Genomic DNA, 16330 nt, shown 5'->3' with positions numbered 1-16330 from the left:
GTTTTTTTCACCCAAAACTGTAAAAATAAGTTGTTTTTAAGTGTTTACCAAACACCTTTTTGAGTTCAACTTTTTTTTATACCCATTTTTTATAAAAACACATTAGTACCAAACCAATACTAAATCAATGACCATGGACCAACGTGCTGCAACTACAAAACTTGGCCACATTGTTCTGTCCAGCTAGCTTAATTGATCAAATCAATTTATCCAGCAGGCATCCAACTTAATTGACCAAAGAATACCTGAAGAAAAAAATACTGTGGTTTTACTAATACAACAAGAGACAGAAAATACAAACGTACAAACGTGCAAGTAAACTCTCATACACTAATTAATATTAAAAACCTTCATATATATATAGCTACACTTGTTTTATATATATTCAAACAAACAAATCCACATGCAACTAGGCATAAATTAATGGAGAAATGCTTAAATCTCAAAGCAAAAATTCTCGATCCATACAAACAATCTCTAATTTTTCAACTACAATTTTGACCTAGCTTGCTATGCTAGCCATACATATACGCACCTTAACTATGACTACATATATAGACTTAAGTAATTATCTACCTAGTAATTAATCTTTGTACGATGTAATTATACATTCTATCGTACAAGATTGTCCAAGCATGGACATTGAGTTTGATCGTTGCACTTGCTGGTGTGATTATTAATCTTGAAATGGTCTAGACGTGTATCTCCCAATCGTGTAGTGTATGCAGCTTTCTTGTATTCACCCCATGTGAAAGGTTTGTAGAGGCTGGGCTTCTCCGGCGACACCATCTCTGGAAGAGGAGACATCCATGCATTGAGGGGTGGTGCCCCAAAGTACACCATTGACATCCTTGGCTTCAAAACTGAGTTTGCCAGTGCTCTATGTTTCACACTTACTAACCTCCCATTCGTCAAAGCCTGCAAATTATAATAAAAATTAAATTATACTAATGCATACGTTAGAAAACATGTATGCACTTTGTAGGTTTGTTTAACTTCTGTTTTTTTTTTAATGTAGGATGGAAAAGTTCTTGCTACAGAGAATGCGGTTAAAGACAGATGGAGAGGTTATTTTCATAATCTTTTCAATGAAGGACATGAAAGGAGTGCTTCTTTAGGGGAGTTGAGTAACTCAGAAGAGTGTAGAAACTACTCTTTTTATCGTCGAATCCGGAAGGAAGAAGTGGTTGTAGCTTTGAAGAAGATGAAGCAAAGAAAAGCAATAGGCCCAGACGAGATACCAATCGAAGTGTGGAAAGTTTTGGGAGAGACAGGTATAACATGGCTCACTGACCTTTTCAATAGGATTTTGAAAACGAAGAAGATGCCAAATGAGTGGCGAACGAGCACTTTAGTGCCTATCTACAAGAATAAGGGCGACGTACAAAATTGCATGAACTATAGGGGTATTAAGCTAATGAGTCATACAATGAAGCTCTGGGAGAGAGTCATTGAGCATAGATTGAGGCAAGAGACACGGGTTTCGGACAACCAATTCGGGTTCATGCCAGGGCGCTCAACCATGGAGGCAATCTATCTCTTACGAAGATTGATGGAAAGATATAGAGATGGGAAAAAGGATTTACACATGGTCTTTATAGATTTGGAGAAAGCGTACGATAGGGTCCCAAGAGACATTCTTTGGAGGATTTTAGAGAAGAAAAGAGTACGAGTAGCATATATCCAAGCTATAAAGGATATGTATGAAGGAGCAAAGACTGCCGTAAGAACTCATGAAGGACAAACTGAAAGCTTTCCCATAACTGTAGGATTACATCAAGGCTCATCCTTAAGTCCTTACCTTTTTGCGTTGGTAATGGATGAGTTAACAGGACATATTCAAGATGATATTCCTTGGTGTATGCTTTTCGCAGACGATATAGTGTTGATAGATGAAACTCAGGAAGGGGTAAATGCAAAGCTTAACCTTTGGAAAGAAGTGTTGGAATCTAAAGGTCTTCGCCTAAGCCGATCAAAGACAGAATATATGGAGTGCAAGTTCAGTGCAAATGGAGGCCAAAACGAGTTAGGGGTGAGGATCGGTGATCAAGAAATACCAAAGAGCGATCGTTTTCGTTACCTAGGATCTATCTTGCAAAAGAACGGAGAATTAGATGGAGATCTCAACCATAGAATACAAGCTGGATGGATGAAGTGGAAGAGTGCATCCGGCGTGTTGTGTGACCGCCGTATGCCACTGAAGCTCAAGGGAAAATTTTATAGGACGGCAATAAGGCCGGCGATGCTGTATGGCACAGAATGTTGGGCGGTGAAGCATCAACACGTACACAAAATGGGTGTAGCGGAGATGAGGATGCTTCGTTGGATGTGTGGGCACACGAGAAAGGATAAGATTAGGAATGAGGATATCCGGGGTAAAGTAGGAGTAGCCGAAATTGAAGGAAAGATGAGAGAAAATCGGTTACGGTGGTTTGGACATGTGCAAAGAAGGCCTACTGACGCTCCGATTAGAAGATGCGACTATGGGACAGAGGTTCAGGGCCGAAGGGGTAGAGGAAGACCTAGGAAAACTTTGGAAGAGACTCTAAGAAAAGACTTAGAGTACTTGGATCTAACGAAGGACATGACACAGGACCGAGCACAATGGCGTTCTAAGATTCATGTAGCCGATCCCACTCAGTGACTTGGATTTTCCAAGTCTCCAACCGAGAAGTTTTCCTCACTCAGGAAATTAAGGGAACACTACCTCAACCTACATGCTCCACTCACAAAGCTCCAACAAAAGAAAATTCAAAGAACTTAGCGAAGAAGGCTTTGGTGTATTTAACACAATACGTTGAAATGAAGGAAAACTTATTTATTGATATCCCCGATAAGCTACAAATATGTACATATACATGAGTCAAAATAAACAAACAAGAGAGAGCCTTCACAAAGGTTGCTTAGGAGAAGTCGCAGCAGTCGGTAGAGCCCCAGAAAGAGAAGGCACCGGAGGGGGATCATTCGGAGCCTCAGTACTGGACAGAACCCTAGAAGGAGGAGGCATCAGAGGTTCATCATTTGGAGCTTCATTACGCGGTACAGCCCCAGAAGACGAAGGCAATAAATGCCTTTGGAACAAACCCACAAATCTCTGATGATCAAGTAAAACCTGACCATCAGATTCCTTCATCTGGTCCAGCTTCCTCTTCATGTTTGTAGCATAGTCATGTGCGAGACGGTGCAACTGTTTATTCTCATGCTTGAGCCCTCTAATCTCCTGTTTGAGACTCATCACTTCAGCCGCCAATGATTCAACTTGGCGGGTTCGAGCAAATAGGCGTTGGGCCATATTAGACACAGAACCTGCACACTGAACACTGAGAGCCAGAGAATCCTTAACAGCTAACTCATCAGATCGTTTGGAAAGTAGTCTGTTATCTTTGGGAGTGAGAAGGTTCCTGGCCACCACCGCAGCGGTCATATCATTCTTCATAACGGAATCCCCAACGGTAAGAGGACCAGTAGGGGAGACGAAGGATGGGCGCCATATGTTGTCTGGAGAAGGCGGGGCTGCCTCTTCAACAAGGTTCAAGTCAAAACGACGGTCGGAGGGGCCAGACATTTTCAAAGGTGTTGAAGAGAGAAGAGGTCGAACAAATCAAGATCTTAGAAGTGTAAGAATGGAGCTTGTACTGGTGGAGATTCAAGTGTGCTTTGGAACTTAATGCCAGCCCCTATAAAAATCTGCACTCGACGGAGCTTCAGAAATCGAAGAGGCGCCTGCTCAGAAATCGAAGAGGCGTTTGCTTTCTCAAAAGCTGGGCTGCTCAGAGACCACGAGGGTCGATCTCAGAAATCGAAGAGGCGTCTGCTTTCTCAAAAGTTGGGCTGCTCAAAGACCACGAAGGCCGATCTCAGAAATCGAAGAGGCGCTTGCTTTCTCAAAAGTTGGGCTGCTCAGAGACCACGAGGGCCGATCTCAAAAATCGAAGAGGCACCTACTTTTCCAGCCTTGGCAGCACCTGTCACACGCACACTCAGCTTTGCGGAAATTATGGGCATTCTGTCGAAGACTTCTGGTGAAGTAGAAAGCACATGAGTCTTACTGTTCAATCACCCACTTCCCACACGCAATAGTAGTTCATGTGTATCACAGATAACTCTGCCAAAGTTCTCTGCCAAAGTTGAGCACGTGAAGCTTGCAGCTTCCACTACATCGCTCTGACCAAGACGGGTAAAAGAATAGCAAAGAAACAGCACTAACAAAGTTTAGACACATAAATTTTGAAGGTCTAGCTACCCCATATTATTACCCACAAGGGTAAAGGAACAGTATCACTGCTGGATAATTGGAAAGTCCTTGTGTGTCAACCTCTGTGCTTCGTGGCAAGGTAGACTAGCAAACATGCCCAACCTTTACTCACATTCGAGAAAACACTCCCAACAAGATTGCTTGCTCCAAAATCGAAGAGGCACCGTCCTCCGAATCTCGAGAGCCAGACTCCCAACATGACTACTTTCTCAAAAATCGAAGAGAGGGTAAAGAAACAGTACCATTGCTGGATAATTGGAAAGTCCCTGTGTGTCAACCTCTGTGCTTCGTGGCAAGGTAGACTAGCAAACATGCCCAACCTTTACTCACATTCGAGAAAACACTCCCAACAAGATTGCTTGCTCCAAAATCGAAGAGGCACCGCCCTCCGAATCTCGAGAGCCAGACTCCCAACATGATTACTTTCTCAAAAATCGAAGAGACATCGTTCTCCGAATCTCGAGAGCCAGATCCCTGATAGGATTGCTTGTTCGAAAACCGAAGAGGCAACACTTTCCCAACTACAAGAGCCGGATCTCCTTGGATAAAGCTGTCTGTAATCTTCACACGCAACATCAGCTTTCCACATACCACAGACCACTTTTTCAAAGTGCTCTGACAGGGTAAAGGAATAGCATTACTACTTGTTGTTAAGGAGACTCCTATATATGTCAACCTCCATCCCCAACGGACAGACAGACCTGCAAAAATGCTCAACCCTTCCTCATATATGAGAGGGCACTCTCAACGAAGCCTTTCGAAATATTCAGCTTTCTTTCCCCCCGATAATACCTCTGCAAACAAGTTATACTAGAGCAAGAATATCTCATATCATCAGGGTTAAAAGCAAGAGTATCCCATATCATGCTTTTTCCCTGTCTTTTCCTTTGGCCTTGTTCTTACCTGCAAGACAAGGAGAAAGAGAGCAATCAGTCAGCACTTGGAATCAAGCTTCCAGCCAGGAACTGACTGCCTGGAACTTACTTACCTGGCATTGCTCTCGAGTACTCATCTTCAACATCTTATGCTTTCAGGGAAGATACCGCATCTGCCTGAGGAACAGATAGGGCAAGTGAGAAGGATACAAGGAAGCATGTGGAGACAAGCGTAACAGCACACGTGCCGATACATCCATTACTCTGTCAAAGCAAAAGTATCCCATATCAGTAGGGTCGAACGTACTCTAGATTTGATGGACTTGTTTTGACCCTCAAATTCTTCAGTCGGCCTTATACTCTGGAGGAAACCAGAAAACCCTCCAGCTCAGTTCAAGAATAAGCCTGTGGAAAGTTACTTCTTCAAAAGCAAAAGTATCCCATATCATCTCTTCTCATTTTTCTTCTCTTTATCCTTCATGCTGCCTGCAAGATAGGGAGAATGTGAACAATCAGCCGGAGCTCTGATTGCTTACCTTGTCTGTCACCTCTTTCAGCAAATCCCCTAGCTCGGCAACTTGAGGGACTCCTACTACATGGTTTGTATCGCGCTTGACCAAGCCTGAAACTACAAGTAAGCTTCAAGTGAAATTGATACATTACCTTGTGCATCTCCACCAGTTAAAGATACCACCCCTGGATGGAGGAAGAGTACTTCCAGAGAAGATGCCACATCTACCTATGAGACAGATAAGGCAAGTCAAGACGATACCACATTCCGATACTTAGAAGTTTCGTGATTACGAGATCATTCTCCCACAATATTTCCTAATGTCATTTGTACTAAATCATTCACCTGTACTCACTAAAGGAAAGCTTGAACCTATGTACTTGTGTAAACCCTTCACAATTAATGAGAACTCCTCTATTCCGTGGACGTAGCCAATCTGGGTGAACCACGTACATCTTGTGTTTGCTTTCCTATCTATATCCATTTATATACTTATCCACACTAATGATCGGAGCAATCTAGCGAAGATCACAAAAAGCGACCGTTTTCGCTACCTAGGATATATCGTGCAAGAGAACGGAGAATTAGAGAGAGATCTCAACCATAGAATAGAAGTTGGATAGATGAAGTGTAAGAGTGCATCCGGCGGGTTGTGTGACCGTCGTAGGCCACTGAAGCTCAAGGGAAAATTTTATAGGACGGCAATAAGGCCAGCGATGTTGTATGACACAGAATGTTGGGCGGTGAAGCATCAACACGTACACAAAATGGGTGTGGCGGAGACGAGGATGCTTCGTGGGATGTGTGGGCACACAAGAAATGATAAGATTGGAAATGAGGATATTCGAGGTAAAGTAGGAGTGGCCGAAATTGAAGGAAAGATGAGAGAAAATCGGTTCCGGTGATTTGGACATGTGCAAAGAAGGCCTACTGACGCTCCGGTTCGAAGATGTGACTACGGGACAGAGGTTCAGGGCCAAAGGGGTAGAGGAAGACCTAGGAAAACTTTGGAAGAGACTCTAAGAAAAGACTTAGAGTACTTGGTTCTAACGGAGGACATGACACAAAACCGAGCGCAATGGCGTTCTAGGATTCATATAGCCGACCCCACTTAGTGGGAAAAGGCTTTGTTGTTGTTGTTGTTGTTGTTGTTGGCGGTTTGTTCTAAGAATGAATTTATTGTTTGCAACACCAAAATAAAGAACTTGGCATTATCATATAAGAAATGATGTTGTAACCGAAGATACTTGTCACTCAGCTTGCCACATTGTAAGGAGCTCAATTCCACATATTTTTCTCAAAATCGAACTTTGAAATTACTTGCCGGACAAGGAAACGGGTGAGATTTACTTGATTGTTTTTCTATCTTTTTCTCTTGTTCTGAAGAGCACCCACAACTAGGATTGGTGAGAGGGAGGGGTTGTACTTTTATTTAATTTGATAAACAAATATTACTTTTTCAAATCATATAATTAGTTCAAGCTTTTCTAGCGATAAAAAAACTTATAAAACTTGGTAAATTTAAGGCAAAATAAATGATGTTACTGACCTGTAAGGCATCACCAACCATTACGAAGAACTGATTGGGGTCCGGAGCCACGGGAACCCACAAGCCATCACGTAGAGAAATCTGAAGGCCCCCCACGTTGTTGGATCTTAAGATGGTCAAGATCTGAGGGTCAGAATGCTCTCCAAATCCAATCCTACTATGATTATTGTTGTTGTTGTTAGTGAAGGGATGCTGTTTTGGTGTTGTTTCCCAGTCCTTGATGTCCTTGACTGGAGGATAGTGATTAAACCTAAGAATGGAGTCACTCTGGACGTCTCTGATGAACCTGCTGAACACAGACTTGTCTGAAACCCATAGTCCCTCGGCCAACAAATCAAGAATCTCACATGCCAATTCTTTAACTGCTTCTATGTAATCATTCACTGCACAACTGGATTAATTGAAAGAATATTGATCATTGTTAGTTAGATAGTCAATGAATAACTACCACTAAATAATCAATATTTAGGAGTGAGTGACTGTGAGATATAGAAAAAGCAATATTCACTAATTAATCACTTCAAGAAACATAACAATTATTTGGTGACTTGACTGTCAATGCATGGTGGGATTTACTTATTCACTCGCTCATATGCACAATATAGCATAACCCAAAATTAAAGCAAGTATTTGGTTAAAATCATCTCAATGCATTTCAAAATTGAGTAAATGAAAAAAGGATGCTTATATATGCAACTCAACTTTTCATTAAATCTCTCCATTTACTAGTTATTAATTGCAACCAAAATTCTAAATAAAATTTACAAACTAAATGATGTGTCACAAATAGAAATAAGTAAGTTAAAACAAGTTTGTCCCAACATCTCCTCATAAAAAGAATGTTAACTAATCTCTTTTATCTATTTTTAATTTGTTGACTTACACAACTTAGCTATATATCGAATCCGGATCCTCTTTGTGAGGATTTTGAAAATCTGTAAATCATGTTTGTTCATCGTACATCGTGCAGTTAGAAATTATTTTAAATAATTTTATCTAAAATTAAACACAAACAATACTTGACAAAAACTAATCGTACAATGTATGATGAACAGACACGATTCATAAATCTCTAAAATCATCATCAGAAGGATCTGAAGAGGATCCCGTTTACTATATATCATCATTATTAGCGTGTTAATTGGTTCACTTTTTCAAACAAATAATGATCTGGCCCTTGCTGCCGCGAGAGGAGGAAGTCCCACAATCGAACATGTGGCCCAATGCAAGCCTACCAAAGTACATAAAGTTTCGTTCTCTTTGTACTCAACGAAACTCGATGCCTGGTTTAATGTGGTTTCATTTTACTCATTTGACCAATACCAATAAATCAAACTCATTTTTCCAAAAAAAAAATAAATAAATAAATCAAACTCAGATCATGCAAGAATATATATAAGGTCGATCCAAGCAGTCATGTCAAAGTTACTTAGTACATCACATGCCTGATTCATAGATCAGCAAACATTTGGTACTATTTGGTGACCCCACTTCCAAAAATGTATGAATGGAGAAGTACTACTGATGTAAAATTTTGCAGAAATAAGAATAAAATGATGAGAAATTTAAGCTCATGTAGTTTGAGGTTAAATTTTCCAACTACTCAAGTCGGTCCCGAAAGGGTTTAACCTCAAAAATGACGAAAGAGCATAATGTCAATGCCATTGCTAATGCCCTACATGTTGCAAAGAGTGGCTGGCAGTTATAGAGCTAATGCTCCTCTATCTGCCTCTTTGCTACTTTTAGATTTGAATTAAGAAAACTTAGACGCCATCGACCCAATTGCTTTTCCCATCCTAAAAAACTCATCATGTACTATTAGCCTCAATCAATTATCTTACTGTAATTGAACTTGGATATTCATTAATTTTTAAATCTTAAAGCTATTAGATGAACATACTCAATTTTGTATATATTTTTTAGGAACCATCGTGGTACGACAAAGGTTTATTAATTGTTGGAATCGATGACTGTATAGTTAGTCAAAAACTTAATCCATTGTATTTGCAACAATCTAGATGTGAATTATTGATGTCATCTATTCACAATGTAGGAATACAAACATTATATATTGGGACTTGTTATCATCAAAGAGCTCCCCCCAACCAATTCGAAAGTCTATTAATTCTTTATGACTTAGGCTTGTCCGTAATGAAACAAAAACTTTCGCACTAATTGACTAAAATTTGATATAATAACAAATAAATTATTATTCTAACAACTAACAAGGTAAGCATTGTATTAAAAATGTATTAGATACTTATAGAATACATCGTTTGCGATTTCAATCCTTTCTTTTTCCAACAAGGAAAGATGTCGTTTTCTAGGATACCAAGGATTAATACTAAACTATCTTTTCCACCTTATTTTTACCCAAAAAAAATAATATGTATTTTCCACCTTTCATCTGTAAAGCAATCTTTCTAGGACAAGTTTATATACATTTGACAACATCTTATTGCAATGACATGAAAAATTCAAATCAAAGAAATCAATTCAAACACGCGATAAACTTATTACCATGAACACTGAAACTTCTATGAAGAAACAGAAACCAAAAACCCAGTTCTCTACGCTTGTCATTGTTTTCTTTTTCCTTGATTATATGATTAGTTCTCGGACATATATATTGTCTACTAAATATGTTGCATGCATACTATATAACTAGAAAATCATGAACGAAATATATTACCTGAATTTCGTAGGGTCGTCGGAAATATCATTGGATCTGTCAGAAATGGACTGAGGATTGGTTTGAAGAATAAGGTACTCAAGCTCTCCGGTGTCACCTTTGCGACCAATATTTTTGCAGCCATAGCCAAAAGGACAAGCAGGGCCAGCTCGTTGCTTCTCGATTGTTGGCTTGGCAAAAAAATCAGACCCTTGTGTTTCCATTGTCTCAATGACCGCTTTTGGGATACCATGGTTGACCACCTTAAAGAAACCATATTCTTCACAGGCTTCAACAATTTGTGCTGATAGCTTTGACCTATTGTAATTTGATAGATCGATTGTGGGAATTCCTATTGCCATCGTTTTCTTGCTTCTTATTGGTGAAGGAGATGGTACCACCATTCTTCTTTCTCTTTGTGAGATTGAAAGAATATTAATCTGAGAAAAAAAAAGGAGTAAGATCTAGGATAAGAAGGGGAACTTGAGTTTGAACTTTGTACTTTGGAGGTGCGATCAAGGTTGAGCTGGTGCTACTATATATAAGAGGGGGGGGGGAGAGAGAGAGAGAGAGAGAGTCAATTATTATTATTTTATGCTAGGTGTAGGAGGGGGGGGGGGGTGGGGTGGGGTGGGGGTTTGAGTTGATGGTTAATAATTCAAACCAATTAGCATGAACTCTAAAACGTGGGAAATTTGTACATATGGCATGGCACCTCGAGTCCAAAATAACTAGATGTTTTGTTTGAACATTGTTATTTGTAATTTAATCCGGTTAGGATTGGGAGTAGAGGGGCGCTATCAGGATTTGATTTTTTTCTAATTGCTCTGAGAGTGGAAAGAAACTAGGATTACAACTTTGATGAGAAAACCTTGATAATTCTTTTTACACCTTGAGAATTCTTTCTATTTAATTTGAACGAGAAGTGAGTAAGACTATAATAGAAGTTCAACAATAAGACTTTACGTATAATTCAGCTCGCCTTTGTTTCTAGTTTTCTATGTGTTGTGGATTGCTTTCATTTTAAATTTTATAATACCGTCTTTTCTTATATTAAGTTGAATAATGTTAGGGAAGTGATTGCCAGGTATATATATGGTACAATCTACGGTACCCGCTACATTAAGTATGGATCAAATTGTTAGTTAAATATCAACCACTCAAATTGGTATCCAATACCAAATAATTATCCTAGAACGTATGATTTAGACTAAATTAGTGGTCTTTGAGGAAAAAATAGTCATAGATGATCAGGGGCATTTCTACTAGTGTACTAGAGAGATTTAGACTAAATTAGTACATCACACTACATATGGAGGCAGGGTGCACTGGCTGATCAATCCATAATATGGTTCACTAAACTCCTGTAGAAATTTAGTCTTCTGTATAAGTATGTATAAAATGTACTACGTAATTGAAAAGATTGAATGACTTTCTAATTTGTTTTTTATGATTTCTTTATGAATGGGGAGAAAAATTTCAGCGTGCCGGAAACACGTTATAGCACACCAAGTGTCATAATACAAATAGTTGAATTTTTTATTTTCAAATATCCAAACACTTGTATTATGACACTTGTTGTATGTGTCATGTTTGGCACACCGAAAAAAAAAAAAAAAAAAAAAAAAAAAAAAAAAAAAAAAAAAAAAAAAAAAAAAAAAAAAAAAAAAAAAAAAAAAAAAAATCTCCAGAGAAGTGAAGGTTGAGACTTATGTGTACAATAAGGAAGGAGGGGTTGGAGCCAGGCTGGTAGCGGCTGTTTGTCCCCTCTAATTGGGGTTTTGCAAGAAACACTTTTCTAAAGGAGTTGGGAGCTTAAATTAAGGGATAGTTACGCGTATATATGTTTCTTTTGATGTTGTTGACTTATTCACGTTTTCACTCCCCACACGTGCACCTCTTGTCTTCTTGCCCATTTTTTAATTCCATGAGACTTTGAAAATTTCAAAAAATTAAATAAGAGTGAATAGTTAGAATCAATCTTAATTTTTTAGAGCTTTTCTGCCTATTCTTTGTGTGAAACCACGATGTCTAAGATACCAAGCATGCATTATGTTGTATGCTCCTCCAAGTTTGGTGGTCGGACTATGTTCGATAAGTGATGCATCTCGTTCTCCGTAATGATTTAATTTTAGGTTAAATTCCATTTGTTTTAAGTTATATCAGGAACTAACCGTTTATTCTATTCAATGTCTCTATGGGGTACAAATGAAGAAGGGCTTGAAATTATTAAAACAAATATGTGTTTATTATATTTATTAACGATGAAAAACAATGAATTTTTTTTAAACACATCAAATTGATATATAGTAATGAAAATGTAAGAAGCACAATGCAACCATTTATTAGTATTACTCGTTTTGGCACTAAAAGCGCTTTCTCATATTCCCATAGATCGGACAATATTATGTTATTTTCGATGTTTGTATTAGTTTTATTCACATTTTAAGTTTATACTTAATCTTAAAATATATCACAAATTGTGTACTAATTAGTAGTAGTTATTTCTCGACGGAACATAGAAAGGGAAAAATCGACTCATAATCTTAGATGTAGAGTTAAATGTTCTAAAGCAACAAAACAACAAATCTCTTGTCATGAGAGCTCTGATATAATATTCCTTTAGCAATACAAATCAATTGTAAATCGATGTGATTGTTGTGGATGCAAATTTCTTCCTCCTCGATCTTGGACGATTTTGCACCTACAAAACAATTAACACCTTAGGTTAAGGCCAAGAGCCTCACGCGCCCACGATGAATGGGGGGGCTTTGGCCGAAGAACCTCCGATGCCAAAGTTAGAATTTAGAGAGAAAGAGTGTTTAGAGAATTTTGGGATTTTTGCCAAAGTGTTGGAATTAGCTTTTTGGTGAGAATGGGAGTATATTTATAGGGATAGGAGGTGGCTAGGGTTTTTAGGTTTAATTTAGGTTTAATTAGCCAATTTATTTGGCTATTAAACATAAGATGAATGTTTTGGTGGTTTTTGAATTTATTGGGTAATAAAAAGGAAGAAATGGTGAAAAAGGTAGAAAAAAGTGATGGATTAGGTTTTGAAATGGGGATAGCCGGCCATGTGGTGTTTTAGGGTTGAATTGGATGTATTTTGTAGTTATTTGGATATAATGGATGGTTTAATTGACAATTAATGGGTTAATTAGGCAATAAACCCATTAATTAACCAATTAACATAATTTAAAAGGAATGTGTTTGGGAATTACCTTGTAGAAAGGATTTGATGAGATGGACTTTGAATTGTTACCTATTTTGGGCACTTTTGTCTTGGTTGAAAGAGGGTTGCCCGCTGCTTGCGCGTAGGAACCTCGTTGTACTGCAAGGGTATTTTTGTCATTTTTGTCCAAAAATCCACATGTCGCCCTGTGAATATTTTTGGCTCCACAAATGCCCCCACACCTGTTGAGCTGCTCGCAGAAAAGGGCAGCAGGTGTAGAGATCTTCTTGCTTTAGGAAACTTAAGACTGCTTCCTATTTTGATGTAGATTCTCTCTTTAATTGGAAATTAGGCCATTCTAGGAAAGGGAAATAAACTTCTCTCAAAGCCTATTTAAGTCCACCTTAAGTGGGTTATTAAATCAACTTTGGAGAGTAATTTATTCTACCCAAGAGAGAGAAAGTTAGAGGATATTTGTCCCCCCTCCTCTAGCAATCTTCTACATCTTGCCCGTGCAAAGGACCGTCTTTCGTTGCTTTCTTCGTCTTCTTCGTGCCGCACCAATGTAAGAAAAATTTAATTTTTCTTGCCTTATTCTTGGATAGTGCTATTGCGGGGTAGCCGTCGGGGTGGTGCGGCACGTCGGCTGGCAGGGGCCAGGAGTTGGCTTGGCATGAGCTGATGAGGTATTGTGGCAGGGACCACTGCTTTAAGCTGCTCGACTTGGCTAGAACCAAGGGCAGCTTGTGTGGCTGGGACCTCGGATTGTGGCACTGGGGCGCAGTGTTAGGCAAGTCACATGGCTCATGTCTTTTTAGGCTTTTGGACATGACTCGAGCTAGGCTGGTGATTGAGAGAAATGAAGAGGTTGCGAACCTCATGAACTGCTGGAATGTTGGGTTGAACTTCCCTGCTAGGTACCACGAATGACGTTGGCTACTTTAACTCTTTTCGTCAGGAGAAACGTGGGCTGTTCCCAAAAGATGAGGGGAATAGGATCAAAGTGGATGCACTGGCTCGTCCAATCACTGTTGTGGATCCTGCTGCAAGTGAAGGTGGGAAAATGGATCTTCTCTGCTTGCTCAAGAGATGCCGGCTGAGAAAAAACCAAAGACTTCTTTCGCTGCTCATGAGGGTCCGCTTGCTACCAAGAGGTATGTGATTGACATGACTTCTTCCAATGGGAAGAAATGTAAGGCTGCTAGATCTGAGCATGTGGCGTCTTCCATGTTGGGAATGGCTAGTACAATTATGGATAAGATTACTCAGCGTAAAGGTTTTATCATGCCCCCAGTGCCGAAGTCTGTACCAGGACGTTCTTTGGGAGCCAAGTCCGGTTCACCTTTGTAGAGACTTGCTATTATGAAGAGTGGTAAGGTGGACTCTGCTGCTAAAATGGCGCCAAAGCCCGCTCCCTTTGCTGCTGAGATTGATTCGCCTCAGATTCAAGATCTTAAGCTTGCAATTTCTGAGCTTCGTTTCGCTACTTATGCTAAGAAGAGAGTGGATGAGCTGCAGCGCGTCCGTGTTAGTCTGCTTAAGAAGAATGAGCAACTGAAGGGTGAGAAGGATGGGCTTGAGGTTTTAAGACCTTCTCTATTTCTCCGGAAGACTTGCTTGCTTTTACTTTTAAGGCTTCCATTGGTGAAGTAGTTGGAGAAGTTAGTGCCCAGACTGGGGCAGCCAGGGGTGAAGCGTCGGATGATGCCGCTGCTAAGAGCGTTACGGCTGTTGAAGGTGTGGCGACCGAGTAGTCGTGGGATGTCCAAGCTGCTGTAGTGTAGTATTTTAGGTAGCCTTTAGGATTTTCTTTGTTTTTCCTTGTAGCTTTTGTTTTGCTTGAACTCCTTCGGCCTTTGCTAGTTGTTTATAAACATGTTTTCCTTTGTTTTTCTTCATCTTCACTTCTTTTGTTCATGCCCTAACCTTTAGACTTGATAGACCAGTGGCAGGCATGCTATTTTTTTATAAGCAGACAAACTCGCGTAGCCTATGCAGCCGTAGGTGTTGGTGTAGAACTTTGCAAAGTTGTTAGCCATAGGGTTGGCAGCCGGATGCCTTACTTACAGAAGCAGACAAGTCCGCGTAACCACTAGGCTGTTAACCTTGACTTTCTTCAATTCCGTAGGTTGCGTAGCAAGTATCACAACACTTTAGGACTTGGTGTAGGTTGTTCCGCGCTTGGCAGAGGTGAAGCTTATCGACTACGTAGCATGTCGGCAGTGGATAAAACTTCGTATATGCGCGCTAGCTTGTTTAACCTTTCACAAGAATGTGCGGTTGTATAAGTCTAGTGCGGCTTCACTGCTCGAAGGGCAAGCCGTAGGCAGTCTTCCGGAATCCGTAGGCTACCTTAGTGCACTCGGTAGCAGCTTTAGGATTCCAGGGCAGCCGTCCATCGGATGTACTGCGTAATGTGCCATCTCCGTCTCTAGGGCCCGGTTCCCCACGGATTAGGCCAAGAGACCCAAAATCCTTCAGTTAGCTAAGCCTTGAAAAAGACCATTGCGGCTACTTCTAGGAATCCCGGCGCAAGCCATCGTGCATCTAGTTATACTAGGGCAGCCAGGTTCATCCACGTTTGGATATTCGGAGTGTAAAGTTTATCCTCTCGTCTTGGAGAGCTGACCTATATGGGTGTCGGAGAATTGGTTTACCCTCTCGCACTGGAGAGCATGGTTGGTCCCTCGGGGGGCGCAATTCCTGCGATGAGTCCCCAAGAAGGGCGCAATCTTCTTTTGAAGTGCAGGAATGATTAGTTGTTGTAAGCATGCAGCCAAGCCAAGTTGTGATTACTTCTAAATTCCTCATTGAAAAACGAGTGAAACGAACGAGAACTTTAGCTGTAAGGTAGGAACTGCATAACAACTGGATAGTCCTCAGCTTGTGAGGTGGTGCCCGTCGAGCTTATTGAGTCTTCGGGTTTTGATGTAGCGAGAGGTCACACATGGTACTTCTTCAGATTGTAGGCCATCCATTTCTTTTCAATCTTTTTGCCGCTTCATGGTGGTGAGGGTGTAATTACTCTTGCCCCTTACTTTGCTGATCTTGTACGGACCTTCCCAGATGGGATCCATCTTTTTGGAGCCTTCTCTGCCGGCAGTGATGAAGGCTTTTCTGCGTCGTCGACATGCAAATGCCAGAAGTCTCCATCGGGTGGAGTAGGCGCAGCTAGAGTGTGCTCGGCTACTTCTGAGGCATCGTTGGGCCGCTCTGTTGCGTCACCTAGGCTCGGCGTGAAGACGCAGTAGGGAGCTGTGGAGATGGGGCCATGTCATACGCAACAGGAGATGCTCA

At 40.4% G+C, this 16330-nt stretch overlaps 2 protein-coding genes across 2 annotated transcripts; both read right to left on the bottom strand.

Moving 5' to 3' along the window:
* Nucleotides 1-358: 358 nt before the first annotated feature.
* LOC126612569 (gibberellin 2-beta-dioxygenase 2-like) lies at nucleotides 359-10354 on the bottom strand. The gene is made up of 3 exons (XM_050281027.1): nucleotides 9883-10354; nucleotides 7191-7581; nucleotides 359-918 (listed from the first exon to the last, which is right to left on the bottom strand). The coding sequence occupies exons 1-3, from the start codon at nucleotides 10263-10265 to the stop codon at nucleotides 613-615; spliced, it is 1080 nt and encodes a 359-aa protein (XP_050136984.1). The 5' UTR covers nucleotides 10266-10354; the 3' UTR covers nucleotides 359-612.
* On the bottom strand, nucleotides 2798-5189 carry LOC126612573 (uncharacterized). The gene is made up of 2 exons (XM_050281033.1): nucleotides 4576-5189; nucleotides 2798-4357 (listed from the first exon to the last, which is right to left on the bottom strand). Exon 2 carries the CDS (start codon nucleotides 3563-3565, stop codon nucleotides 2891-2893), a length of 675 nt encoding a protein of 224 aa, XP_050136990.1. The 5' UTR covers nucleotides 3566-4357; nucleotides 4576-5189; the 3' UTR covers nucleotides 2798-2890.
* Nucleotides 10355-16330: the final 5976 nt, after the last annotated feature.

The sequence above is a fragment of the Malus sylvestris genome, chromosome 17 (assembly GCF_916048215.2).
Source record: "Malus sylvestris chromosome 17, drMalSylv7.2, whole genome shotgun sequence".
NCBI classification, from domain to species: Eukaryota; Viridiplantae; Streptophyta; class Magnoliopsida; order Rosales; family Rosaceae; genus Malus; species Malus sylvestris.
This window is presented reverse-complemented; position numbering and strand designations above follow the sequence as displayed.